At 42.9% G+C, this 26,280-nt stretch overlaps 1 protein-coding gene across 3 annotated transcripts in view; it reads right to left on the reverse strand.

Annotated features, from left to right (window-relative positions):
* Positions 1 to 7,987: 7,987 nt before the first annotated feature.
* Positions 7,988 to 26,280, reverse strand: part of ZNF512B (zinc finger protein 512B) — a 96,175-nt gene continuing 77,882 nt past the window's right edge. For 2 of the 3 annotated variants that reach the window (XM_089513563.1, XM_089513565.1), the window contains exons 16-18: positions 24,587 to 24,685; positions 23,820 to 24,060; positions 7,988 to 11,079 (exon numbers count right to left, since the gene is read on the reverse strand). In XM_089513563.1, coding sequence (XP_089369689.1) covers positions 10,985 to 11,079; positions 23,820 to 24,060; positions 24,587 to 24,685 — 435 coding nt within the window. In that variant the 3' untranslated portion in view covers positions 7,988 to 10,984. Of the gene's footprint in view, positions 11,080 to 23,181; positions 24,061 to 24,586; positions 24,686 to 26,280 lie in introns of those variants that run through there. The other variant, XM_089513566.1, reaches the window with a different exon arrangement.

The following is a 26,280-nucleotide window of genomic DNA, read 5'->3' on the forward strand; positions in this document are numbered from 1 at the left end:
GAATCCAGGCGGGTTACAACAGTAAAAATAAAGATAATAAAATAAAATACAATAAATAAATAAAATACAATAAAATTAAAGAGAGCGAAGTGAGTACATTCACAGTTAGGCCTGATGGAAGTTGGGCCTCTCTTTTTAATTTCCTCCCAGGTCTGATGATGATGTCATGGAGGGAGGGCTCTTCTTCTTGAGGCAAGGATTTTATTTTAATTAAATTTAATTCTTCTCATTAAATTCAAGAGAAGAATTGGTGGACAGAGTGACATAAGTCACAGTAAATGGGGAGTAGAACTAGGTAGGGAAGGCCTGCCGGAAGAGATCCGTCTTAAGAGCCTTCTTAAAGGCTGTAAGAGTAGAAATGTCACGGATCTCCTTCGGCAGGTCATTCCATAGCTTCGGAGCTGCGATGGAAAAGGCCCTCTGGGTGACTGAAGTTAGCCTAGATTTTATTGGCTGAAGTAGATTCTTCCCCGAGGACCTTAGAGTGCGGGACGGACAGTATGGAAGGAGGCGATCTCTTAAGTATTCTGGACCCAAGCCATGTAGGGCTTTGAAGGTAATCACCAACACCTTGTACCTTGCCCGGAAACTAATTGGCAGCCAGTGAAGGGATTTCAAAACTGGTGTTATGTGATCGGTACGACGAGTACCTGTAATTAATCTGGCTGCCATATTTTGTACAAGTTGAAGTTTCTGAACTTGGCACAAGGATAGCCCCATATACAGCGCATTACAGAAGTCCAATCGAGAGGTGACCAGCACATGTACAACTGTTTCAAGGTCTCCCTGCTCCAGGAAGGGGCGCAGCTGGCGTATCAGCCGAAGCTGATAACAAGTGCTCCTGACTGTCGCATCTACCTGAGCTGTCAGGTGAAGTGACGAGTCAAGGAGCACCCCTAAGCTGCGGACAGAGTCTTTCAGGGGAAGTGTGACCCCATCCAAAACTGGCTGACATAATTCCATACCTGGGCTTGGGTTTCCTATAACAAGTACCTCCGTCTTACCTGGATTCAGCTTGAGTCGGTTTTCCCTCATCCAGTCCATTACCGCCCCAAGACAGGCATTCAGAGGAGAGATGCCATCCATAGACACTGCATCAGTTTGAGACATAGAGAAATATATTTGGGTGTCATCAGCGTACTGATAACATCCTGCCCCATGTCTCCGGATGATTTTTCCCAGCGGCTTCATGTAAATGTTAAACAGCATAGGAGACAATATTGCGCCCTGGGGTACACCAAATTTTATCTCTCTTTTAGAAGAGCAACTGTCTCCTAGCGCCACCATCTGGAATCTGCCTGAAAGGTAGGACCGGAACCACTGTAGAACAGTGCCTCCGATACCTAACTCTCTCAGGCGTTCTAGAAGGATACCATGGTTGATGGTATCGAAGGCCGCTGAGAGGTCTAAGAGCACCAGCAGGGTCACACTTCCCCTGTCGATACCTAGACGGAGATCATCAACTAAGGCGACCAAGGCTGTCTCAACTCCGTATCCTGCCCTGAATCCGGTTTGAAATGGGTCCAGATAATCAGCTTCATCCAAGACTGCCTGTAGTTGATTGGCAACCGCCCTCTCGATCACCTTGCTCAAGAATGGCAACAACGAGACTGGCCTATAGTTATTTCTATCCAGAGGGTCCAGGGAGGGCTTTTTTAAGAGTGGTCTGACCACTGCCTCCTTAAGACAAGAAGGCAGGGTACCCTCCCTGAAGGATGCGTTGATTATATTTTTCAGCATCAGCTTGACTATATCACCCCCCTGGACAGCCAGCCAGGATGGGCAAGGGTCAAGAGGGCAAGTCGTTTTTTTCAGACTACTAAGGAGCTTGTCCACGTCCTCAGTACTTACCGACTCAAATTGGTCCAGTCTAACAGTAATGGCGGAGGCATTGGATGCCTCTCTCATTGCTTCTGACTTAAAGTTGGCATCTAAATCAGCTCTTATCCGAGAGATTTTATCTGTGAAATAATCATTAAAAGCATTACAGTAAGCTATGGTTGACTCTAATAGAGGGTTCTGGGTGGGAGGCAGTTGTGTTAAACTCCTTACCACCCTGAACAGCTCAGCTGGACGAGATTTCACAGATGCGATAGATGCAGAGTAGAAAGATTTTTTGGCTGCATCTATCGCCGTTTGATAGGACCTAAGAAAAGTCCTATGAAGTATCTTATCAGATATGAGTTGAGATTTCAGCCAACGCTTCTCTAGTCGTTGTCCAACCCGCTTCATTTGTTTAAGCTCTTCAGTGTACCAAGGGTTACGGTTTTTACTGGGTTGGAAAGGACGCTTGGGAGCGATCATGTCTATAGCTCTGGTGATGTTGTTATTCCATAAATTAACCAGAACTTCAACAGAGTCACTGGCACTGCCAACCATAGAACCCCCTAGGGCTTCTTGGAACCTAATGGGTTCCATCAGCCTTCGAGGGTGGACCATTTTAATTGGTCCTCCACCCCTAGAGGGAGGAATAGTAGTCTCCAGACCAACCTTAACCAGGAAATGATCCGTCCATGATAATGCGGAGATACTAGTTATTTCTGCCCATGGATATGCCTGTTCGGTACAGAAGACCACATCAAGAGTATGACCTGCAGAATGCGCTCAGAGACTATCTGGGAGAGGCCCATGTTTGTCATGAAACCCATGAATTCCCGAGCCGCACCAGTAAGATTAGTCAAATCACCCTTGAGAGGGATGTTGAGGTCGCCCAGGACTAACAGCCTAGGCGATTCCAACATCAGCTCTGAGACTAGTTGTGTCAGCTCAGTTAGGGAGTCTGTTACGTTACGGGGTGGGCGATAGACCAACAGAATCCCCAAACTCTCCCTGGTCTTCAAGCGAAGGTAAATGCATTCAATGTGGTTTAATGCACGGATAGGTATCCTGGTTAAAGTGAGATTGTTTTTATGGATTATGGCTACGCCTCCCCCCTTCCCGCTTCCCCTTATCTGCTCATTGACAGAGTACCCGGCCGGAAGGGCCTGAGCCCAGGTTACAGAGCTATCTGCTCCTAGCCAGGTCTCTGTGATACATGCCAGGTCAGCATTGTGATCTATCAGTAAGTCATAGATGATACGGGACTTATTCTTCACTGACCTGGCATTACATAAGAGCAGGGAAAGGTTTGGCGAATGGTTAGGCATGCTTTCCAGATCTTTTGGGGTAGCAGGGCGAATGGAAGGCGGAATAGATATCAGACATCTATCACGTCTTCTTCTGTAATGACCTTTTGCCCTGCTAATGCCATATCTGCCATTGCCCTGCACAACTTGAATTGCTGCTCCGTTGAAGACATCTAATCCCTCCCCTGAAACATACAATGATGGATATATATCTTGATTGACCTCAAGACTCTCCATCTAACCAGTGTCTCGTAGTCCCCTAAATAGTCTGCAATCGATCTATTGTGACTTTTTAAGTAATGACAAAAACTGGGGACAGAGTTCAATGGTCTTGAGACTAGGCAAGTGGAAGGAAGAGCAGAAAAGAGCCTCGCCCAGGCCTGACTGCTTCTGCGCCACCACTGTTGATGGAGAGCCGATGGTGAAGAAGGCAGCAATGGAGTCCCGCCTTGGCCTCCGCTTCAGTTGCGTCGCTCTGACAACCAGGCAGGTGGAAGGAGGGGTGGAAGAGAGCCTCGCCCAGGCCTGACTGCTTCTGCGCCACCACTGTTGATGGAGAGCCAATGGTGAAGAAGGCGGCAATGCAGTCCTGCCTTGGCCTCCGCTTAAGTTGCGTCACTCTGACAACCAGGCAGGTGGAAGGAGGGGCGGAAGAGAGCCTCGCCCAGGCCTGACTGCTTCTGCGCCACCACTGTTGCTGGAGAGCCGATGGTGAAGAAGGCGGCAATGGAGTCCCGCCTTGGCCTCCGCTTCAGTTGCGTCGCTCTGGCAACCAGGCAGGTGGAAGGTGGAAGGTGGAAGGTGGAAGGTGGAAGGAATATATAAGATCCCATATATATTTGCATCATATAATCATAGAGTTGGAAGATACCCCAAGGACCAGCCAGACCAGCCCCCTGCCATGCAGGAACTCACAAAGCATCCCCGACAGATGACCATCCAGCCTCTGTTTAAAAGCCTCCAAAGATGGAGATGCTACCATCCTCCAAGGGAGTATATTCCACTGTCAAACAGCTCTTACTGTCAGGAAGTTCTTCCCAATGTTGAGCTGGAATCTCTTTTCCTTTAGTTTGAATCCATTGCTCCATGTCCTATTCTCTGGAGCAGCAAAAAAAAAGAAGAAGCTTGCTCCATCCTCAATATGACACCCCTCAAATACTTAAACAGGGCTATCATATCACCTCAGCCTTCTCTTCTTCAAGCTAAACACACCCCAGCCTTCTCTTCTTCAAGCTAAATATACAATTTTTGAATTGTGTTGCCCACAACTGGACACAGTCTTCCAGGTGAGGCCTGACCAAAACAGAACAGAACAGTACTATTATTTCACTTGAGATCCTTTCTCCAAGGATTCATCCAAAAATAACCCCCTTTTACTTTACTAGTTGCTCAAAAACATCTAATTAAAGCAAGCAAACAAAATCAAACCTCACAATGTGCATTTATGACTGTTGAATGGCGCACCCTAAGCAATATACAATAACATCCAAAGTCTACAAAACAGTAATACCTTTATTGGCCCAACCAAAATGCACAAAATACATGATGCAAACTTTCAAAGCTCCACTAGCTTCATCAGGCATATACTGGATGTTCCAGGTTGTGTAGCAGCTCTCTTAAAGCAGGGCTGTGCAACCTTGGAAGGTCCACGGTCCAGTTTCCACCTTCCCATATACTCTGGGGGCTTCATTAGCTCGTCTTTGAAAAAGAGGATCCAAGGATTTGGGGAAAACATGCAGGATATTTGAGAGAACATCACTCCTCTCTTCAAGAGGCACACAGTTCTCTCCATTTTGCAAAAATATATGGGGAGGGTCTAGGGGCAAATATGGCCCCTGGGCTGCATGGTTCCTTCTCATAATCTACAATGACTCCATGAAATGTTGCAAACAGATGCCTTGTGATGTGTACTGCCCCTGGAAGGTGCTAGTAGGCCATAGTTGGGGGCCAAGAGCTAGTTGAAGCAGCTGATGCTTCCAGCTCCACCTCATACCTCACCCTCTGAATTCTGAGGAATCTGATGCAAAGGGATTGGATTGTGACAGGTTTCTGCCTCAAGAAAGCAGCTTCCTCCCTGAATCTGAGAACTGAGGAACTGAAGCAGCTCAGGGACTCTCCTCAGTAGAAGTTGCTGGATGCTGAAGAGTTATTCCCATCCTCTGAAGTCTGGGGAGGAAAGAAGTAGCAGCTTCATTAGAGTCAACATTTGCTAAATGAGAAACAGCAACCAATCATGCACTCGGTGTCCAGAGTCAGCCACCTATAAATCTCACTGCAACTTCTGGGACTCCTTGCTGCTTGTAATCATTCAGAGTCTCCAACTGGCAGTGCTCTTGGTGCTTGTGTATTTGACGGGTTGTAGACCTCTCGGCTGATGGTGTTTAATGTCTGCCATATCCTTTTTGGCTTTAGTTATCCAGGCTATTGACTTCATGTAATGACTTCTGGGCCAGATGAGACCCTGCACCTACTTTCATCTTCTATGAACCTCTTGGATTACCTGTGCATGGCCTGGACTGGATTGACTTACTCGTAGCCACTTGCCCTACCAAAATTTGTCTCTTTGGACATTTGTTGATTGTAAGCATAGGACAGGACCATAGGACCTCCAGGACAATCTTGACCCTATTTCAGACAACCAGGACAACCTTGGCCCTATTTCAGTTTGAGGGCTTTTCTACATGGACAAATTTCCCCAAATTCTTCTTGGGCTTGCTCTGTCCTATTTAAATGATGCAAGCCAAACCCCTGAATTGGCTGCAGACTGTCTTCATGATGCTCCTACCTGGTTGAGGATTCCTCCCCGTAACCTGCACTTAAATAACACCTTTTGTTGCGCTTTTTGAACGGTTTTGCAGTCACCGTGGCAGCTGCCTTCACTCATGGCCCCTGCAAGCCGCTTGATACTGCCACGGCAAATGCAAGTTGCCCAGCATTGATAGCATGGCTGGGCACCTTGTTTTGACCTCAGCTGGTCAATGAATGGGAACTACGTGGGAAGCCATGTGTCTGGCATTCACTGCAAGAGCCAAAAACCCACAGCAAACCCAGGGAGCCTGGAGTATTCCAGCCAATGTTGACCTTCCTTAAGTGATTGTTGCATAATCCTGTTGGGTGTCTTGAGCATGTATGAGCTCCCCTGCGGAACATGTAACTTCTGCATTCAGTCCATGGAATTGTGAATGGAACTTCATACATTGTGCGTATGAATGTAAATCCATTTGCATTTTTAGTTCAGCACTTGTTGAAGCATTTGGTTGTGCATTCAATTGTTCAACATTTCCATTCAACATGGTCACACGGCAGAATTAGCACATAACTCTGCATGCAAATGATGTATGCTACACTACTTGAATTCCTTTGAGGTCCAATTATTAAGTTGCACACCAGGAGCTGAGCTGGTTGACATCTATGTGTAGTTCGGAAGGAAAGAAAATTCAAAAATATTTGTAAAATGGGCAAAAACATGTTTCTCGAGTGTTGAAAAACCCCAATAAGAAGTATCCTGGACTGAGCATCTTCACAACTGGGGACCTATTCTACACAGAACTAGCATGTGGCCATTTTGTGAAGAAAACAGCATTTTCTGCACAGGAAGGAACATTTTCCCAAAATACAGTGGGCCCTTGTTATCTGCTGAGGTTTGATTCCAGGACCCTACATGGATAACAAAATCTGTGGATGCTCAATTCCCATTAAATATAATGGGAAAGGAAAATGATGTCTCTAATATAAAATGGAAAATCAAGGTTTGCTATTTGGAATTTATAATTTTTGAATATTTTCAAGCCATGGATGCTTGAATCTGTGGATAAAAAAATTGTGGATAAAGAGGGCCGACTGCAGTATTTCTGTGCAACTGAGGACTTACTGTATTATAGGCAAAATTCACATATGGTTATTTTGTGCTAAAAACCTTAGTATTTTGGCGACAGGAAACGGCATTGCCTGTACAGGAAAAAAAATTCTGCACAGAAAATGCTAGTTGTGAACATATTCTATACAAAATTCACAATTGGTCATTTTGTACAGAAAAAATACACATTTTTGTGGGGTTTTTTTGGGCTATGTGGCTGTGTTCCAGAAAATTTTCTTCCTGACGTTTCACCAGCATCTGTGGCTGGCATCTTCAGAGAATGCTTTGCCTGGAAAAATTGGGTGTATGTATACTGTGTGAGCCTGGGAATGCAGGAGTGATTTGCATGTGTCTTGTTCTGTGCTGATGGATAGCCTCAGGCTGGGAGGCTAATGGAAAAGAGGATTAATGTCTGCTAACTGGTGATCATTATCTGCTTAGGAAAGCCCCTGACTCTGAATGGTTTCCATTTGCATTTGCTGAGTCCTTATTTTGCTATTCCTCAGGACTGGTAGCCAAATTTTGTTCACTTTAAGGGTTTCTTCTTTCCGGTTGAAATTGTCCAGGTGTTTGTGGATGTCAATGGCTTCCCTGTGCATCCTGACATGGTAGTGGTTGGCATGATCCAGAACTTCAGATGCTGGCGAAACATCAGGAAGAAACTTTTCTGGAACATGGTCACATAGCCCGAAAAACCCACAAAAAACTATGGATGCCGGCCATGAAAGCCTTCGACTTTACAGAAAAAATACATTTTGCATCCAGAAAATAATACTTATGCACATAAAATCCTTTGCTGGCAGAAAATGCAAAACATAGCACATGAAAATTTTGCATAGAAGTCTTGCGTTGTGAATTACATCTCTAATGTGTGATGCCACGTTTTACTGTCAAAACATCAGAATGCAGAAAGAATTCTGGAGCAGAATGGAAGCATACATGGTCATTTTGCAGACAATTTTTTTTGTAACACAGACACTGACACCAAAGTACAAAAAAGGCAATAAACATTTATTTGATACAGCTGTGGGTTTTTTTTTAAATACATACAGTACATAGATTTCTCCCTTCAAGGGTTTCAGTGGTGCTGATATTAATAATTATTTATTACAGTACTCAAGCGCTGAGGAATTATTTTTATCAATGATTACCAAAAAGACAGATCGTCACAAATCAGGAGTGTATAAGATAGTTTACAGTTAAAACATTTTGATTTTTTTGATTTTTTTGTTGAGTTTTTTTTGCAAATAAACACTTTTTAATATATATTTATATATATATTTATTTATATATGGTTACAAGTGATAGACTGGAAATCTTTTTTTTTTCCAAAATACATGTATGCATTAATGTCTGGCATTTAAAAGAAACCAAAAACCAAAAAAACAAAACCAAATATTTGGAAAGGTATCACAAAGAAAGAAACAGGGGGAAGGGGGCAGAAGGTTTCCGTATATCAGAGTGCAAGCTGTCATTTGTTTGGGAAAGTGGTCTTTTCCTTGGACTAGAATGCCCAGAATTCACAGGCTGGGGATTCAGGGAACTGTAGTCCAAAAAAAGCCACATGCCCACACTCAGCTGGCACACTGAAACGAAGGGGATTTGCCTCTAATTGCAGCTCATAGTAGAACACATCCTCCACCCATTTGAGGCTGTGAGACCACCATCAATTCCAGCTCCTTGAAAGAAGCTCCCCATTCATTCCAGTGGACTAGCTGCTCCATCTGCCCATTCCACTGGGATTCTCAAGGAGGACGATTGTCTGTAGAGCTGAACATCTAGGAAAAAGACTTTGTTCTGAATTCTATAGGCCGGTCTCAACTACAGCAGACTCAGTGAATCAACTGTCCAACAGAGAGTCATCACATAGATATGTCCCATTGACACAATGGGTCTACTCTAATTGAGGACCAGCAGCAGGATTCAGACCTTTTTGTCTCTGTGAAGTTGGGTTTCCATGGAGAACTACAGTAGCCACAAGGATTAATTTCCCTGTACTTGACTCATAACGCTCAGTTTGTAGACACAGGTTTACATCAACCTTGTCTTCAACACAAGGTAAGACCATCAAACTGTGCTATTTCCCCCCAGTAAAGCCCACCCATGAACAACCCCCCCTTCTGTGGTGATAAAGAAAGCACTGGTCAAACTCTTTCAACTCTATGATTCGAAGATTTTGACCAGTGCTTGTTTTATTGCCACAGCATGTTTTTTTCCACTGCATTAAGTATATGCTTGCAACTGGAAGACTAATCCTAGGCAGAGTTAGGTCAACCAAAGCTCATCGAGTTTGATGTTTTTTTCAGGCTCAGCATCACTTTGCCCAGGACTAGGAAAAGCGGCTCATTTTAGGCACATCATTTTCATGATTTGTTGACTATGCAAATATGATTCAAGCACTTAACCCATTGGAGACCCTGATTGTCAAACATACCCGAAAAACTCTGTGTAGATTCCAACAACTGTTTTCACTGATGTTTCTGCTAAAGTGGAAATGTGTTGTTGGAAGCATATAATATCCCCATTTCGTTCTTACCATATTTTATATACAAGTATGTGAGAGTATATGTGTGTGTTAATTAGTAGATTCCAAGATCATCTTGGAGTAAAGATCTATACGTGTTTTAAACATCAGTACAATTTCCTGCAACACCTGGATGACTTTTTGGGAGATACTTATGAAACTGAGTGGCTAGAAAAGTTCAACACTATGGCTGGAATCCTGCTGGTGTCTTATGCATGCCTAAATTCCCTACTCAAGAGGCTGCAGCCTTTTTGTCCAATGTGGGATGCCCACGTTCAGTTCATGGTAGCAGAAGCAGAGTTGTGCAGGTAGGATGATAATCTGCCAGCAACATACATAAGGATACACAATTGTGCTATGCATGTGGAGTGATTTCTTTGAACAATCAGTAATGGTCCTATCCAGCTGACAGTGGAATATGCACAGTTGCATATGTGATACTGTTGTGCATGTAGCAGAACATTAAAGTACACAAAATAACGTGTGAATGCACATTGTATTGCCATTGCATTTATACAGTGGGTTGCCAGCCATGCATGCTGACCACTAATCTACAGAAATTGCACCATTGTTATTTACCAAAGTAGTTACATAAATGTAACTCCTCCAGAGGATATTTATATTTTGCTGTAATAATGGAGGATTTCAGTCATTTTGTCATAAAGGAAGATGCATGTGTGATGCACATGAGGTGTACATGTGCACAAGATAAGCATGCATGCTTGGGATTACAGTCAACTGTGCATTTGGTTGTGCATTCAGGTGTTCAGTCATTTGTGTAGTCCTGCCATTAAACACGAGGTTTGTGTAGCACAATCTGGATGTCAAGATATAGCTATGCAACACTGATGTGGCATCTCAGTTCACTGTTGTTGTTTTTTTACAAAGAATTCACTTTGACCAATGATCACAGTGCAAACTGCCCTTCTGAAGTGACAGAGAAACATTACCACTTGGTGGGAAAACAGTTATGTGAATGTAACATATATATTTGACTATTAGTCAACCTCATGTAAAGCCAAGAGGAAGTTTAGGGGCCAAAATTATGGATTTCAATATAACCTATGTATAAGTCAAGGGTAAAACCTAGGGGCACATAAGGATGTAGTGGATGGAGGAAAGAAAAATGACACCAAAGCATGCTGATATTTTCCCACCCAGACATTCAAAAAGGCCAGAAGCAGCACTGCAATGGAGGGAGATGAAGCAGTTGTTGCTTCTTTTAGATTCTCTCGGGGTGGACTAAACTCTCCCCTTTTCCTACTCTACTCAGAGAAAGGGATGGCTCCTTTTTTAAAAATAAGATTTAAGGTACACTGACCTGTGGATAAGTCAAACCAGGTTTTGTGGGTAGATTTTTTGACTTCAATTTCTAAACGTATACGTGAGCATATACAATAGTTGCTTTAACAGGCTTAGGAGTAATGAGCAAAAGGGGTACGTTCACACCTATCCTTCTAAGAGCAAGGATTTCCCCCCTCACCAGATCCAGCCAGAGATCCCTTCTCTCCATCTGATGCCTGCTGTTTCTGCTAGGATTAAACTGCTGCTGCAATCTTTCCTTTGCCTATATGCTGAAAAGAAAAAAAAACATTGTGTGGTGTTGTTATTTCCTCACCAAGACAGCCTCAACTTATTGCAGCCCTATGAATGCACTTAAGTTCACCATATCAACTTGCAGCAGCCTCCATCACCAACTGCTTTGCTCAGGTCTTGCAAACTCAGTGCAGCTGTGGCTTCCTTGACTGACTCAATCGGCTTGTAATGTGGTCTTTTCCTACCGCTTTCCACTTTCCCCACCATTATATTTTCCAGTTAGTCATAAAGTATGACAACCTCAGCATGGCTATCACATAATATTCCACCTTTGAATGCCACCCTTGAAACAGATGCTCTATCCATTTTTTTAAACACAGCAAGACAGATGTATGTACCCACCCGAACTGCTCATGCTATCTTTTACACACATGCCAGGGAAATAGCAGTAAACTATCACTCCTGCAGCTGTTTACTACAGTAGTAAACAGTAGTTTACTACAGTAATAAACTATCCCTAATTTCATGCAAATTACCGCTGGTCAAGTTAGCGCCTTACAGCACTAAGGTTAAATCCACCATTAAATTACAACTGTAAAACAGTGTTAAGTCTGGCAATACTGTTACACAGAACTGTTACAAGAAGCATTTCAGATCAGTGTGAAGTCGAAGGCTTTCATGGCTGGCATCCATAGTTTTTTGTGGGTTTTTTGGGCTATTTTCCAGGAATTAACTCTTCTAGAACATGGCCAAGTAGCCCAAAACCCCCACAAAAAACTGTTTCTGATCAGCCTTCCCCAAATGAGCGCCTTCCTGCTATCTTAGACTACAACACCCATCACTCTCCCAGTCAGCATGGCTGTAGATGGATGGGGAAGGTGGAATCTGTACACCAACACATCTGAAGGGCATAGGGTTGGGAAAAAGACAGTTTTACATGCTTATATCATATATTTCCTTCAGGTAGCCCTAAGATTCTCTACTCTTTTATCCTACAACAGCCTTGTGAGGTAGGCAAAGCAGACAGACAGTAGTTGTCCCAATGTCACAGCTGAAGGAAGAGCTGAAACTGGAGGATTCACAAAGACAGTCTGGTCTTGTTAAGTTGTTGCTGTTCCTGATTCTCTCCAATCTGCTTCTGCATGTAGTACCCACTCATAGGAAATGGGGATCCCTCAGTGATACATGCCTACTTCCAATGCTGAGGGCTACAAGTCCAAATCAGTTTCCTGGACTGGCCCAGGGTCTGTAAAGAAACTTTCATGCTACAAAAAAGCAAAGATGTCAATTCCACTATTAATAACATGAGGTTTTTCTACTGAGACAATTTTTGTGCCTCTGTGGGTGCATCAGTACTGTATAAATAATGCAGTTTGACACCACTTCAACTGCCATGGTTCCATCCTACGGAATCCTGGGATTTGTAGTTCTGTGAGCAACCAGTAGCACTCATGGGCAGAGGTGGCTAAAGACCTTGTAAATTACAAATCCCAGGATTCCATAAGATGGAGCTATAGCACTTGAAGTGGTGCCTTGAGTCACCCTAAAAATGTGGAGGTGCCATGCAGAGAACCTTACTCTTTATTGGCTTCTAAATAAAACCATGGGTGCTTCTGCTTATCTCACTCTTCTCAAGGATGGCTATGCTCTATGATGGGCTAGTGACTCCACTTTGGGCTTCAGCCTCAATTTTTAAGGAGTTACCAAAAGTGCCAAACCTACAACAAAAGACAAGAATCAGCATCCTAGCTAATGCCTTTGAAGTGTGGTCTAAATCCTGAAGTGGATTCTTGGCCCCACTGCCATAGAAGCCCCCAGCCACCCAACTGGTTAGGCTGCAAACACTAGGATGCACCTTTGGGCTTCTTTTTTAGCAGCAACCTCTCCTATGAAAGAGGTGAAGGTGGTGGAATAGAGTGGAGAAGGGAGAGACATCAAAACTGTGGGTGTGATACCCACCAAGGGTAGGATGGCTTTGTTCCCAGAAGATGGAACTGAATGCCACACCTGCCAGTTGGTCTAGCAGTTTGTCTAGCAATTCCTATGGCTGTGCCAATTTATACAAGATTGATGCACTTCCAGGACTGAGGTCTGTCACAAAAATAGTCACTAACATGACTATATGGAAGTTATTATCCAACGATTTAATTCTTGTGTGTAAAGATGAATTCTTTCTGCAGTTTTCTCCCCATTGTGTGGGAAAACAAGTATTTCTGCACAGTTTTTGCCCAGTATTTGTGCATCCTGAAGTGTATCAGGAAATTATTATGCGCAGAAATGTATGTGGATTTTTGTGTGTGTGAAAATCAGGTTTCTGTGCAAAAAAATTATCTGAATATGGCAGCCACAGATGCTGGCGATCAGGAATAAACTCTTCCAGAGCATGGCCACATAGTCTGAAAAACCCACAAAAACACATTATTTGGCAAAAAATCACTTTTGGTAAAAAAAACAAAACAAAACACATTTTTCACACCAAAAAAACCTTTCCAGAGTCCATGAGTGACAGGTTTGTTTTTGTTTTGTCGTAAAATTGCTGTTTTGTGCAAACAGCATGCACAAAAATGTAGGTTTCTGGGGCGGGAGGGGGGGATAATGTATTTTTCCTTAGCTAGATTTTTTTTTAAAAGCCAAAAAATGAACATGCATTATATATATATATATATATATATATATATATATATATATATAATATTCCTAACTTTTAATGTTTCAAGATCATGCCTTGAATGGAAAGTGTGCAAGAAAGATATGTCAGACCTTTTATTGAGTCTGGACGTAAGAACAGGTTGTAAAAGGAACAGAGGATACGGCTTACAATGAATCCTGAGTAATCACTATATTTTTTTTTGAAAAAACACCAAGTTCCTAGCTGTCTTTGAGGAGGATAAAGGGAACCCTGAAAATAAGTGAGGCCATTGAAACCAGAGGAAGCTAAGAATTGCACTTAGGATGCATTTGCACTGCAGAAATAATGCAGTTTGACAACACTTCAACTGTCATGGCTCCATCCTATGGAACTCTGAGATAGTTTGTTGTAACACCAGAGCTCTCTGGCAGAGGAGGCTAAATACAGTTGGCTCTCCACATTCGTGGCTTTGATTTTTACGGATTTCATTATTTGCGGTTTTGACTAATATGTTCTCTCTATGAAGCTCTAAATCCACCACGCAACTCTGCCAGAGGTTGACTGTAGAATTGTGCTGGAGAACCTAGAAATTCCTAGACAAAACACGTCTCTAGGCCTTTGTAGGTCCTCCAGCATGATTCTGTGATCAACCTCTGGCAGAAGTTGAGCATAGTGTTGCACTGGAGGACCTGGAGATTCTCTGAACAATGTTTTTTATTTGCGGTTTTTCTACATTCACGGGGATCCTTCAACCCAAACCCCAGTAAATGTGGAGGGACCACCATATCTCATAAAAATGAAAAAATCCCAGAATTCCACAGCACTTAGCCACAGCAGTTTAAGTGGTGTCAAACTGCACTATATCTGAAGTGCAGATGAGGTAGAACTGCATTCAGAATACATCCCAGTACCTTCATTCAACAAAGGTTTCTCAGGTTTTCCCCTTCCCATTAGTTCCATCTCAAGAACACCTCCCAGCCCTCCTTGTTAAAAAACCCTCAAAAAAAAAATAAGGTGGACCAATGCCTTTGCACAGTAAATCTGAAGCCTCAAGTAAATTTCCACAAATGGGCTCTGTCTCTAATCTTGTTATTTCATTTAGCAAATCTACGCTTTCTCACAATGGACTTTTTTGAGGAGAGGTGGACTGGGGACTGGGAATTTACCAAAAATTAGGTTCAGGGGTTTAGAAAATGACAGCCACACAAAGGAGTCACAAACCATTTATGAAATAGTCCCTTTTAGTCCTAAAGGGCTGCTTGCTGAATTCGACAGTGAGCCTAGGGGGACTACATAAAAATAAATAAGACTTTGATCATTCTACAGAGGTGTGTGTGCTTCTGCATGATGTTCTCTGGCTTAGGACTTGTTCTGTAAAACTATTATACAGTCTTGCAGAATAGCCACAAAGGAGAAAGAATCCAGCACCACATTCTCTTTTTGGGGACTGGGGAGGGAATCTGTCAGTTTCAGTTTCTCACAGACTCTCATTTTTCCAGTCTTAAATTCAGTCCACTCCATGTTCTACAATTTGTCCAGTTCTTAAATGTGGCTCATCTTGATCTTGAGATTTGATTTTCAAAGTCTGCATGCCATTTTACGCACAATTTGTGTGATCTTTTTGCCTAGTAGAACAAACTTGTGTATGCTATTTTCACTAATACAGGTTGAGTATCCCTTATGCTTGGGACCAGAAGAGTTTTGGAGTTAGGATCCCCCTCCCCCCAGATTTGGGAATACACAAGTAGTGCAGTATGTCTGTTTTTGCAGGACTGGAAAGAGACCTGAGGATCTGTGAAATGGCTGAAAGTGTGGATTTATGCTGTGCACTATGCTTGGATTCCTGCCATTTCACAGATCCTCAGTTTCTCTCCAGCCTTGTGTCTTTTTGCCACCAGCCATCTGTTCTCGCCTTCAAGGTGGTTGCTGTGACACTCATCTCTCTTCAACTTTGTGTCTTATTCATTCTCTACTTGCATTGTGTATGAAACACAAGGCTGGGAAGAGACTGAGGATCCGAGAGACAGATGAGCAGGAGTGCCACAGTTGCTGCCTCGAAGTCAGAGGTGGGATGCTGGTGGCAAAAAGTTTTGGCTTTTGGCAAATGCATAGGCTGTGCTCTATCCTTTAGTAATATGAGATTAGCAGTAGTATATCTCTCCACAATTACTACAAACACCCCTGGAATCATGCTACATCATAAGAAAACACTCAGCATCTGCTACAAAGTGGTAATTAAAAAAAAAGGTTAGATCTTACAACCAAAGGTTAATTCCTCCTCCAATTTTCAAATAAATAAATTTAAAACTGTCAACACTGAAAAAGGCAACAGGAAGCCTCAAGAAATATTTTGGAATACTTAAATTAACCGCTTGTTTTGGGACATGCACTGCCCAGAACCCTGCAAATCTAAGCCAAAAGTTCATCTTTTTGAGCTTTCATATTGTCCCTACCTGGCACACAGAAAACCTGAATAGCATCTATATCTAACTGTGAATGTGTCCTCCCATCTATCCAGCCCAGTGGCATCAAAAATGGGGTTGAGGGCTGGGGGATCTATTCATATCTGACCAGTAAGCTATCTGTTAGCTTATTGGGCCATGAAGTGAACACACACACACATATAGGCTTCCATTCCATGCTGGAAAGGGGATCCCAGCAGCTGTACTCAAAAAAATAACTCTTCCAAGCTCTACTAGTAAAAGGAAAATGATTTAGAACTGCAAACAAAAATCCATCAGTGATACCTTTACTGGCCAACCAAAATGCACAACATACCTGTTGCAAGCTTTCGAAGCCCCATGGGCTTCTTCATCAGGCAAGATGTTACAAATCATAGAATCATAGAATCATAGAGTTGGAAGAGACCGCAAGGGCCATCCAGTCCAACCCCCTGCCATGCCAGAAAAAAAAATTGAGATGTTAGTCAGATGTCTGAGAATATCTCCCAATCATAACATCATTACTAAGGACTAAAACAACATGCAGGCATCTTACTAACGTCTCCAACTGTTTTTCCCCCTCCTGTTTGGTTTGTAACATCTTGCCTGATGAAGAAGCCCACTGAGCTTCAAAAGCTTGCAACAAGTATATTGTACCTTTCGGCTGGCCAATAAAGATGTCACTTATGGATTTTTGTTTTTTATTTGTTAAATAGCCAACACAGCTACCCCTGCATGACTTAGAATTGGTTAGGTTCGATGGTCAGCCCTCAGGAATGCTTGAGCTGTGGATTCTTGACCTAGTAGAGCGACTCATGGGAATTGTTTTGTCCCAAGAGCAATACTATGGACTTTGGGTGTAGTAAGGCCTCTGGCTCTCAGGAACACAGCCAGAACAAAAGACTTGTCCACAAATTTCTTAAGTTTTCAAAAGCTTTACTGGTTATAAACACAAAAACATGAAACTGATCTCCTTTTTCTCAATAGTCCTTCTTAAATACCTTGCTCTCTCTTCTTGGTGGGTTTTACCTTTCTTCTTCTGTGGACTTATTTTTATTCTTCTGTGGACTTATTTTTGTCAAAGGAAAATACTCTCTCCAGGTCTGACTTGGCTGAAATCTTACTACACACTGAAACTAGCTGGAGAGAGACAGTAAGAGACCCTGGGATTTCCCACAATCCTTGCCTTTCTTAAAGCTGTAGAACTCTATTTTCCCTCCTAAACTGATGAACTAAATATATGTCTCAAGAGCATCAAAGATGCTCTGGAGGCATGACAGGAATGTTTCCAATTAGAATCATAGGGTCAGAAAGGATCCATTAAAATGGACACTACTTTCACCAAAGTTTCAAAGGTTAGAGACAAACATTAACTTTTAAAAGAGCTGAAGGCACTGGAGGTATGCTAGAGGCATCTTCCCTCTCTAAGTCAAGATGAGCACTGCTGCCGTTCTCCTTTCATCTTGGATCAAAAAGATATGGCAGGTTTTGCCAGCACTACAAAAAGGTGCAAAACCCAATAAGAAAGATGATACCACCACACCACCTTCTGCATCCTAAAGAATTGAAGAATCATAGAGATGGAAAGACTCACAAAGGCCAGCCTCCAGCCATGTAGGAATACACAGCTAAAAACTCTTTTGTGATATGGCCTCCCAACTTCAGTGTAATAACATCCAAAGTCGATTTTCCTCTGAGGCTAGACACTGCCACAGCTCTTACAGTTAAGAACATTTTTCCTAACCTGTAGGTGGAAAACTCTTTTCTTGTAATCCACTGGTTCTCATTGTACTTTTTGAAGCAATAGAGAACAAATTTGCTCCATCTTCTACATGACATCCCCTCAGATATTTAAAAATGGCTATCATGTCACTCCTCAAGTTTTCTCCATGCTCCCTGAGTCATTTCTCTGAGGGTTTGGTTTCCAGACTATTTATCATCTTGATCACCCTCCAAAAATCACTGTTGCCTCTGTTCCCAGGTCAAGAATTCCCTCTCCCCATTTTGGGATGTGAAGAAGATAAACATGGATCAGGAGGAAGGGAGAGGGATTTTTTAAAAGAAGAAATGTGGCAGCACCTTAAGACTAACTCGTTTTCATTTTAGAAATTTCAAAACTACTGCAAGGAAGGTAGGCAGAGTTTACTTTCCTGTGGAAAGAATGAATGAAATACAGCTGTCCATGGACGCTGAATGGATCCAAAGATCCACCAGACGAGCTGAAGGTGCTGGCACTAGCACAAAGGAAGGTTGCCACTGCTCCTCTCCGATTCTCTATCTGCAGTTCTCTCTCCAGCTCTTCAAAAACTAGCTCCAGAAGGTTCCAGGAAACTTCAAAGTAGTTTTTCAGAAGCACAGGGGAATCTTTACATGAAAGAGAGGCAGAATCAAGTAATGTCCCTTCACGTTAAGAACTTGTTTCCAAACGGCCATCCAATCCTAACTACTAATTTGTGCAAGCTCCCTTTGTATGGAGCAACTCTAGGGGAAAATACGAATGGATGTTGTTCTCAATAATGACTGCAATTTTCTGAGTCTGCCTTATTTTTTGTATGTTGAAGCAGAAGGGAAAGAAAAGGAATGGCACCTGCCCCATACTCTCCACTTGGCCTGCAGCAGTAGCACCAAGCTTTGTATTAGAAATCACAGGTTTGGTTAATCTGGGAATGACTGTTCTTCCTTGGCCAGGCAAAATTAATAAACTATCCCTGGACTACCCTGCCTTCCTATCTGGCATCTAGCTTTTAATGCCAAAGTAGTATCTGGATTTCGTTCCACCAGAGAAAGTACCACAGTTTAAAAATGCACACTGCAACTAAACTTTTTAGTTGTTCCAACCATAAAATATTAGCTTTAGGAAAGATTTTGTAGGGGCAAAACAAATGTCCAAACAAAGCCTGCTTCCAGGCAGCTTGGGGTCTGGCCATCACACGATGTATGCCCCAAAGCCACCCCAACCTGGAAAAGTCACCCTGAAAAGAAGTGGCAGAAAACTGCTTCTTTTCAGGGTGCTGTCCAGAACTGTGGCGGTAGGGCAGATTGGGGCTGTGAGTGTCTGTTTGCGGCGGCTCTGGGGCGAAGAGCTCCGGGGCGGCACCAATCTGCTCTTTTTGGGCAGTCTGTTTCGCCCCAAAGTCATGCTCTAAAGAACAGCCAAAGTAGGAAGACATAACTTAGAAATCTTTCCTCGTCTTATCTTTCTTTTTCACTTTTGTTCCACAATAATCCCACACAGTTCTAACACAGGAATTATTTTATTTAACTACTTCTGAACCTTGGCACATTTCTCATATAGTCTCCAAGACCACGAGAGAAATTACAGAGGAAAATGCTGAAGGGTCCTTTGGTGTTTCTACTGTATGCTGAAGAGGTAAGCCGCTTTAGAGCATAAACAGTAAAAGTTTAAATAGAAAAGCAGCTTGCCTCTTCTGCAGTGCAAACTTGAAAGAGCAAACAAGACTAACCCCTGCTCTCCATTTGTTCAAAACAAAGATAGCTGTGTGATTAATTTCACCCCACACTCCATTTGTTGGATTGCAGCTACAGAGGATAAGTGAAGATTTCATCTAGAAGATTTCATCTAGAAGACATGGCAGATAGTAAGATAAGAAAAAGCTGTGCTTCACAAAGGACAACCAAACCAGTACAACAGACCTCAGTATGACAACATTTAAGGACTGCTGCTCTCAGAAATGCATATGATACATTTGCAACTGCCCGGCATTCAATTTAAGACATCCATAATGTGTAGGAGAAGCATCATATCAAGCTCCCTTGGACATCCACATTCTAGTGCAATGCCATAGGAACAGGGCTTGTATTGCACAGTAGATGTTGCTGGTGCCCAACATCATCAATCACCATCAGGGTTCCTTTCCCCTTATTGATCAACCCTATCACCCAACTAATCTCTATACCCCCAAACTATTAAAGTGTGCTTAAGACTTCTAAGGTAAAGCAGAAAGCTATGCTTCTGCCGGGAAAGGAAAACTCCATCCAATTCATACAATATTACTTTCATTTATACATACCCCAAAGATCCTAGGTAATTTTCCTATAGTACTGTGTTGTATTTTCTGCATCTATCAAAAAGATAACTCCCTCTGTCTCTCTCCTTTAACTTGTGCTTCAGTTCATCATCGATGATAAACTCTACCAATAAGCATGGATTGCCCCAATATTGTATGAGTCTGCGATAGTTACTAGCCAACAAAATTTTGATTGTCCCTGTATACATTAGGTGTCAGACCTATCCTTACTGGTCACCTTTGGTCTGTGGAAATCAATTGCAACATATTTACGACAGACTGAGTACTCCTTTTCTGAAATTCTGAAATACTTCAGAATCCAAAATTGTCCACATGGATGGCTGAGATGGTGACAACTGTTTGTTGATGGTTCAGTGTACAGAAACTTGGTTTCATGCACAAAATTATTAAAAATATGTATAAAATTACCTTCAAGGTTTGTGCATAAGGTTTATATGAAACATAATGTATGTTTAGACTTGGATCCTATCTCCAAGGTGTCTCATTAGGTATATGCAAATACTCCAAAGTCCAAAATCCAGATCATTTCTGGTACCAAGCATTTCAGATAAGGAACACTCAATTTGTACTAATTTAAATGTATACTTTAAAATCCATTTTACTTCTGTGGGAACTGTGGTTTTTGTGGGAGCTGAAAAGTGGAACAGCATTACAATTTCAAGTTTCTCTTCTAAGAAAGTGGAGAGTTAGCTGAAATTCATAGGGTTGCCAGGTATTGTTTCTAGTTGGTAGTACTGGATGATGGCTTCTATGTCAGTGGATCAGTCAATCCCATTTGGAATTTTAGACCGAACTTTAAAGGAGCGATCCTATCTCCCCAGATGGGTTTATCACCTTGGATATCTCCTTAATGTTCACATTAAATCCTCCAGCAGAATCAACATTCCCCTGACATGGTAGCCACCAATGGTCTTCATGTGTTGGATTCTGGCTCTTCAGTTGATTTTTTTATTCCATCCTTCCAGAAATACTCAGGTGGCAGTGAAATCTCTGACATGTCAGCTCAGAACCAAAGACCCGGCAACGCTGTTCATAGCAGATGTGGCCAAAATGTATAGACTTGTGTTTCTGATTCAGTTGCTCCGAAGTTAACTTCTTATCCCAAACAGCCATAACTTACTTGCTAATTAGCTTACTTGCTGTTCACCGCTATGATCTTTGGAATAGCGGTATATAAACAAACAAAAAACAAACTACAGTTGCATAATTCAAAAAGCTCTTTGGGATCGATAACTGGAGAGCTACTGAACCTCCCTACTACTCCATCACCAACAGGAATTCTTTCAAAGGAGTTTAGAACATTTCATATCTTTTCCTTTCATTTGCCAAGGGGTCTTGCAGCACCTTTGAGACTAACTGAAAGATAGAAGTTGGTAGCACGAGCTTTCGTAGACTTGAGTCTACTTCCTCAGAAGTAGACTCAAGTTTATGAAGGTTCATGCTACCAACTTCTGTCTTTCAGTTAGATTCAAAGGTACTGCAAGATCCTTTTACTTACAGATTTTCCAGACTAACACAGGTATATCTTTGAATTTTCTCTCCTAGTTTATCATATAGTGAGTGCTTGTCCATGGAGCTGTTGTTGTCTTTGGCTTATGGTGACTCTATGCATGAGAGACCTCCAACATCCCCATTATCAACTGCCCTGCTTAGATCCTGTAAAATCAGGACCATGGATTCCTTGATTGAGTCAATCCACCAGCAACCAAGTATTTGATATTACAGTCATCCCTCCTGATTAGTCCACGGTTCTGATTATTCATGGACAGCAAATAGGGAGGGACAAAATGGTGCACATGCCCAGGTGTGCGCCACCATTCAAATCAATGGGGCTTGGATATGTGCAATTTGGTCCGGAATGAATCCCCTGCAAATCAGGAGGAACGGCTGTAGTTGGGTTCGTACCTTAAAAAAACAAAACAAACAAACTACAGCCCTGCATTTTTACCAGTTGCAAAAATACAAGAGGTGAAGCTTTCTGTATTACCACACAAGTACTATGATAACTCAGTATATGACGTAGTCTGTTAAATCCCAAGAGCACTTTCCTGTGAAAAAACAACAGTCATATAGGACAGCAGAAGCCAACCCTAACAGTGAGTCTTGCAGAGAAAAAGAGATGCTTTCTTCCACAAATGCTTTTCCCTTCTGTGTCAGATTTATTCCAAACAAAAGCAGAAGAGTCACAACGATGATTTAGCCTCAAGTGTGACATCTGCTCTAAGCAAGCCATAGTCAGGGCGACTTCCTCACTTATCCAGCTTGTAAGGAGATAAGCTGGTTTTGCTGATGTCTTCCTATGCAAGTTCCTAGCATCATTGCTTAAGCAGGCAAGCTAAACTGGTGTTTCCATGTAGATTTGAGATTGTAACCAGAGTTAAGCCAAACAACCATAGTTAGCACTTAAGTGGGGTGGGGGTGGCAGCAGGATGCTGGGTTCCCCCAGTGAGACCCTCCTCCCCGTCTACACCATCATCCCAGGAGGTCCATGGGGGTGACATCATGAGCTTAGATGACACTAAACCTAGTGATGCAACTGCTAGGCAGTGAGTACTGGTCCTACAGTAGACGCTATTCAGCATGTGAGTCGTGCAAGGCCAATGTAAGAGTTAAGGTCTTGGCTAGATGTATAGTGAAGGCCAAGGAATCAACAAACTAGATAAGACAGGATATATCCTATGACAAGCTGCAGGATCCTTAAATAGGCACGCTTCCCATGCTCTACAGAAATCAATTGCTTTGAGAAATCAACTTCCTCTTGCAGGCAATTTAGACTGCAAGAAAACTTCCAAAAATGTCTCAGTGCCAAAGGTCCACCCCTTCCAAATATTTTTTTAAAAAGACTTCCCCCTGCTCCAAACGCTAACATCCAAATTACAGCTTGTGAAATGGGTGCAAGCTGCTAGCCAATTTAAAGCAAACCAAAAAGCAAAAATAAGTTCAAATATCAAGGTTAACTAATAAAAATAACAACAATAACTTCAATGGGGGAAGGGGAAATTATTCTGAATTATCCATCGTTAAACAATCTCATCAGATTTTTTTTAAAAAAGCGTTTCCTATGAAAATTATAAAAGAAAGCTGGTTTGCAACCACAATCACGACAATCAATAATTTCATTCATAGATTTCCCACCAGCTCTATCTCCTAACACATGACTGCTACCTGAAAAGCAATCCACAAATAATAATAGAAAAGCATATAACCAGCTTACACCTGGGTTCCTATTGCACTTTGCACGCCCCTTTTGCACCCGTTTCCTCCCCTTTGCTCAAGCCGGAGGAAATGACAGACGTGGCTCCACACCAGCAACCATCTTATCCTTCTGACCCAACCATGGATGCAGCGCATGCTCCATGGATGTGAGCATATATACAATCTGTGGAGGTTTCCAAGGGAAGAATCATACCGGCCGTTTCATTCATTTTTCTCTTCCAGCGTGAAAACAAATGTCTGAGGTTAATCTGCAAAGTGGCTTCTCACTTTTTAAAAAAGGGATGAGTAGATGGTGGAGGCATTGAGCAAATGGGGAGTACTCCCCTCACCCCCATGACCCTGGGTTGTAAACTAATAGTTAAAAAGAGTGTTTTTCTGCCCAGCTTCTTATTTCTCTGGCATTTTACTAGTACCCCCCTTCTTGCTCTGGAGGGGTTTGTTACCTCTCTCTCTCCCATCGGGGTTGCAGTCTATGGTCTGCCACGACCCTGTGGTTTTCTTATGGTTAGTCTTTCCTGCCATGCTTTCTTTGCTTTTAAGAGTGACCTCTGGAGGCCTTTCCTTTGGCTTGCGCCCCCGTTTTTTTCCATCTGTGCTTTGCTTTTTTTCTTCACTGTCAGGAAGGGCATGTTCCTCACTTTTCTTCTTCTTTCGGATGGCCTCTGTAGATGTTCGGAACCAGTTCTGTATTTTGAAGAGGAAAAAGGGGCACAGACGTCATCTCAATTAGAACATAAACATTTGTTGCAAAGAAAAGCCCCAGCAACAACAATAATGGGATTTGTTTTAAATGATCTTAATTTTTGATATAATTTTTTGCATGTTTTTGCTTATGTGTTTGTATATGCTTTTACATGCAACTGTATTCATATGCATTATGTGTTTTAACATGTGTTTAAATGGTTTTATGTAGTACAATCTATGTCATATCCCACCTTGAGCCTCAGGAAGAGGCAGGTAAGAAATAAAATGGATTATTATTCTTATTCTTATTAAAAAGGTGTCTCCTGAGCAAGACTCAGGAGAGCTTAAAACATGGTGGCAATACCCAAAATACCTAGTGGGAATTTGGAGTCAAAAACTCTGGAGGCAAGCTCTCCTGGCAGCCCACTAGCCAGGACGGGGACATAAATCCAGCCAGCTATTTCTAATTAATACTGGCAGAGGAAAGCTCCCCCAATGTCCTCTGCCAACAAAACCCAGCACTTACCTCGGAGTGGGTCTTAATGATGTGGTATTTGACTCCACTTTCTGAGCTAAACTCCTTCTGACACAGAAGACAACGATACTTCCCCACAGAGTGGTCTCCCTGAAAAGTAAATGCCAACTGTGTGAACTCCCTTTTCCTACTGCAGCCTTCATTTTGGATATTATGAAATCTTCTGGAGGTTATAATGTTGGCCTTAGACAATGGCACTTTGGACTATAGTTGAGGGAAATAATGTGCTTTCGAGTGCCTTCACACATCAATTCATCCATCCATCCATGGATGCAATCCAGCATCCCCTCATTAATATCCACATGTGAATATATAATCCTGATATAGAAGAGCAACACTGATATATGTCAAGGACTGGTTGCCATTGTGCAATGCACAACCACAATGTGAACCCACAATGTGTGTGCATAAATACATTGTTGCAACACTGCTGTATGTACAACTCTGTTTACAACACTGTCAGTGGAGTATTTTGTGCTAAGGTGAATAATTTGATCCACATGCATAGCTTGACTTACGTATGCTTATGTTACTTGCAGAATGCCAACCTGTGTGTGTGTGTGTGTGCGTGCGTGTGTGTGTAGTACTTTTCTTGCACATAGAAAAGTAGGATCTCTTTCCCCTATACATTTATAGAACTTCAGTTGCTATGGCTCCATTCCATAGAATCCAGGGATTTCTAGTTTTCTAAGATATTTAGGATTTTCTGCCAGAGAACTCCAGTTCTTCACCCAATTTACAAATTCCAGGATTGCACAGGATGCAGCCCTGGAAGTTCAAGTGGTATCAAATTGCTATTAATTGTGGAATGTGAAAGAGGGAGCCCTGGTGGCCTGCTTCCATTGATATAAATCAGGGGTCGGCAACCCCCGGCCCGCGGGCCACATCCGGCCCGGTGAGGCCTTGGGACCGACCCAAGCCTGGTCCTGCCACTGATTGCCAAAGGCCGTGTGCCGATGGCAATCGGCGGCAGGACCAGGTCTCTCGCGTGGGGCCTTTGGCCTTTCGCGCGAAAGGTCAAAGGCCTTGCATGAGCGGCCCTCAGCTGGCGGACAGGCAGCTCCAAGGAGCCTCGCTTCAGCGAGGCTCCTTGGCCCTGCCTGGTACCTTCCACAGGTGGGCGGGGCAGGCAGGGCCAAGGAGCCCCGCTTCAGCGAGGCTCCTTCGCCCTGCCTGGTCCCTTCTGCCGGCGGGTGGGGCGGGCAGGGCCAAGGAGCCCCGCTTCAGCGAGGCTCCTTCGCCCTGCCTGGTCCCCTCCGGGCAGGGCAGGAATGGGGTGGGGGTCCTCCTCCTCCTTCCCTCCCTTCCCACGGCTGCCAGACAGCTGCGGGCAGGGAAGAAAGGTGGTGGGGGAAGAGGAGGAGGAAGAGGAGCAGGAGAAGGAGGAAGGAAGGAAGGAAGGAAGGAAGGAAGGAAGGAAGGAAGGAGGGAGGGAGGGAGGGAGGGAGGGAGGGAGAAGGAAGAGGAGGAGGATGAAGAAGAAGAGTAGCAGGAGGAGGAGGAAGAATTCCATTCCATTTCTATAGGTCTGCTTTGTTTTAACAATGATAGTGGTGATGATGATGATGATGATGATGATGATGATGATATCAGTCAGTTTCTGAGACATGCACTCATTCTTTCTGAACGTGAGACAGTGTGACTTTCCAAAGTGCATTTCTGTGTATTTTCAGTGCTTTTAATGC

This window comes from Sceloporus occidentalis, unplaced genomic scaffold (genome assembly GCF_023333645.1).
Source record: "Sceloporus occidentalis isolate IW3139 unplaced genomic scaffold, rSceOcc1.0.p SCAF_3, whole genome shotgun sequence".
Classification (NCBI taxonomy): Eukaryota; Metazoa; Chordata; class Lepidosauria; order Squamata; family Phrynosomatidae; genus Sceloporus; species Sceloporus occidentalis.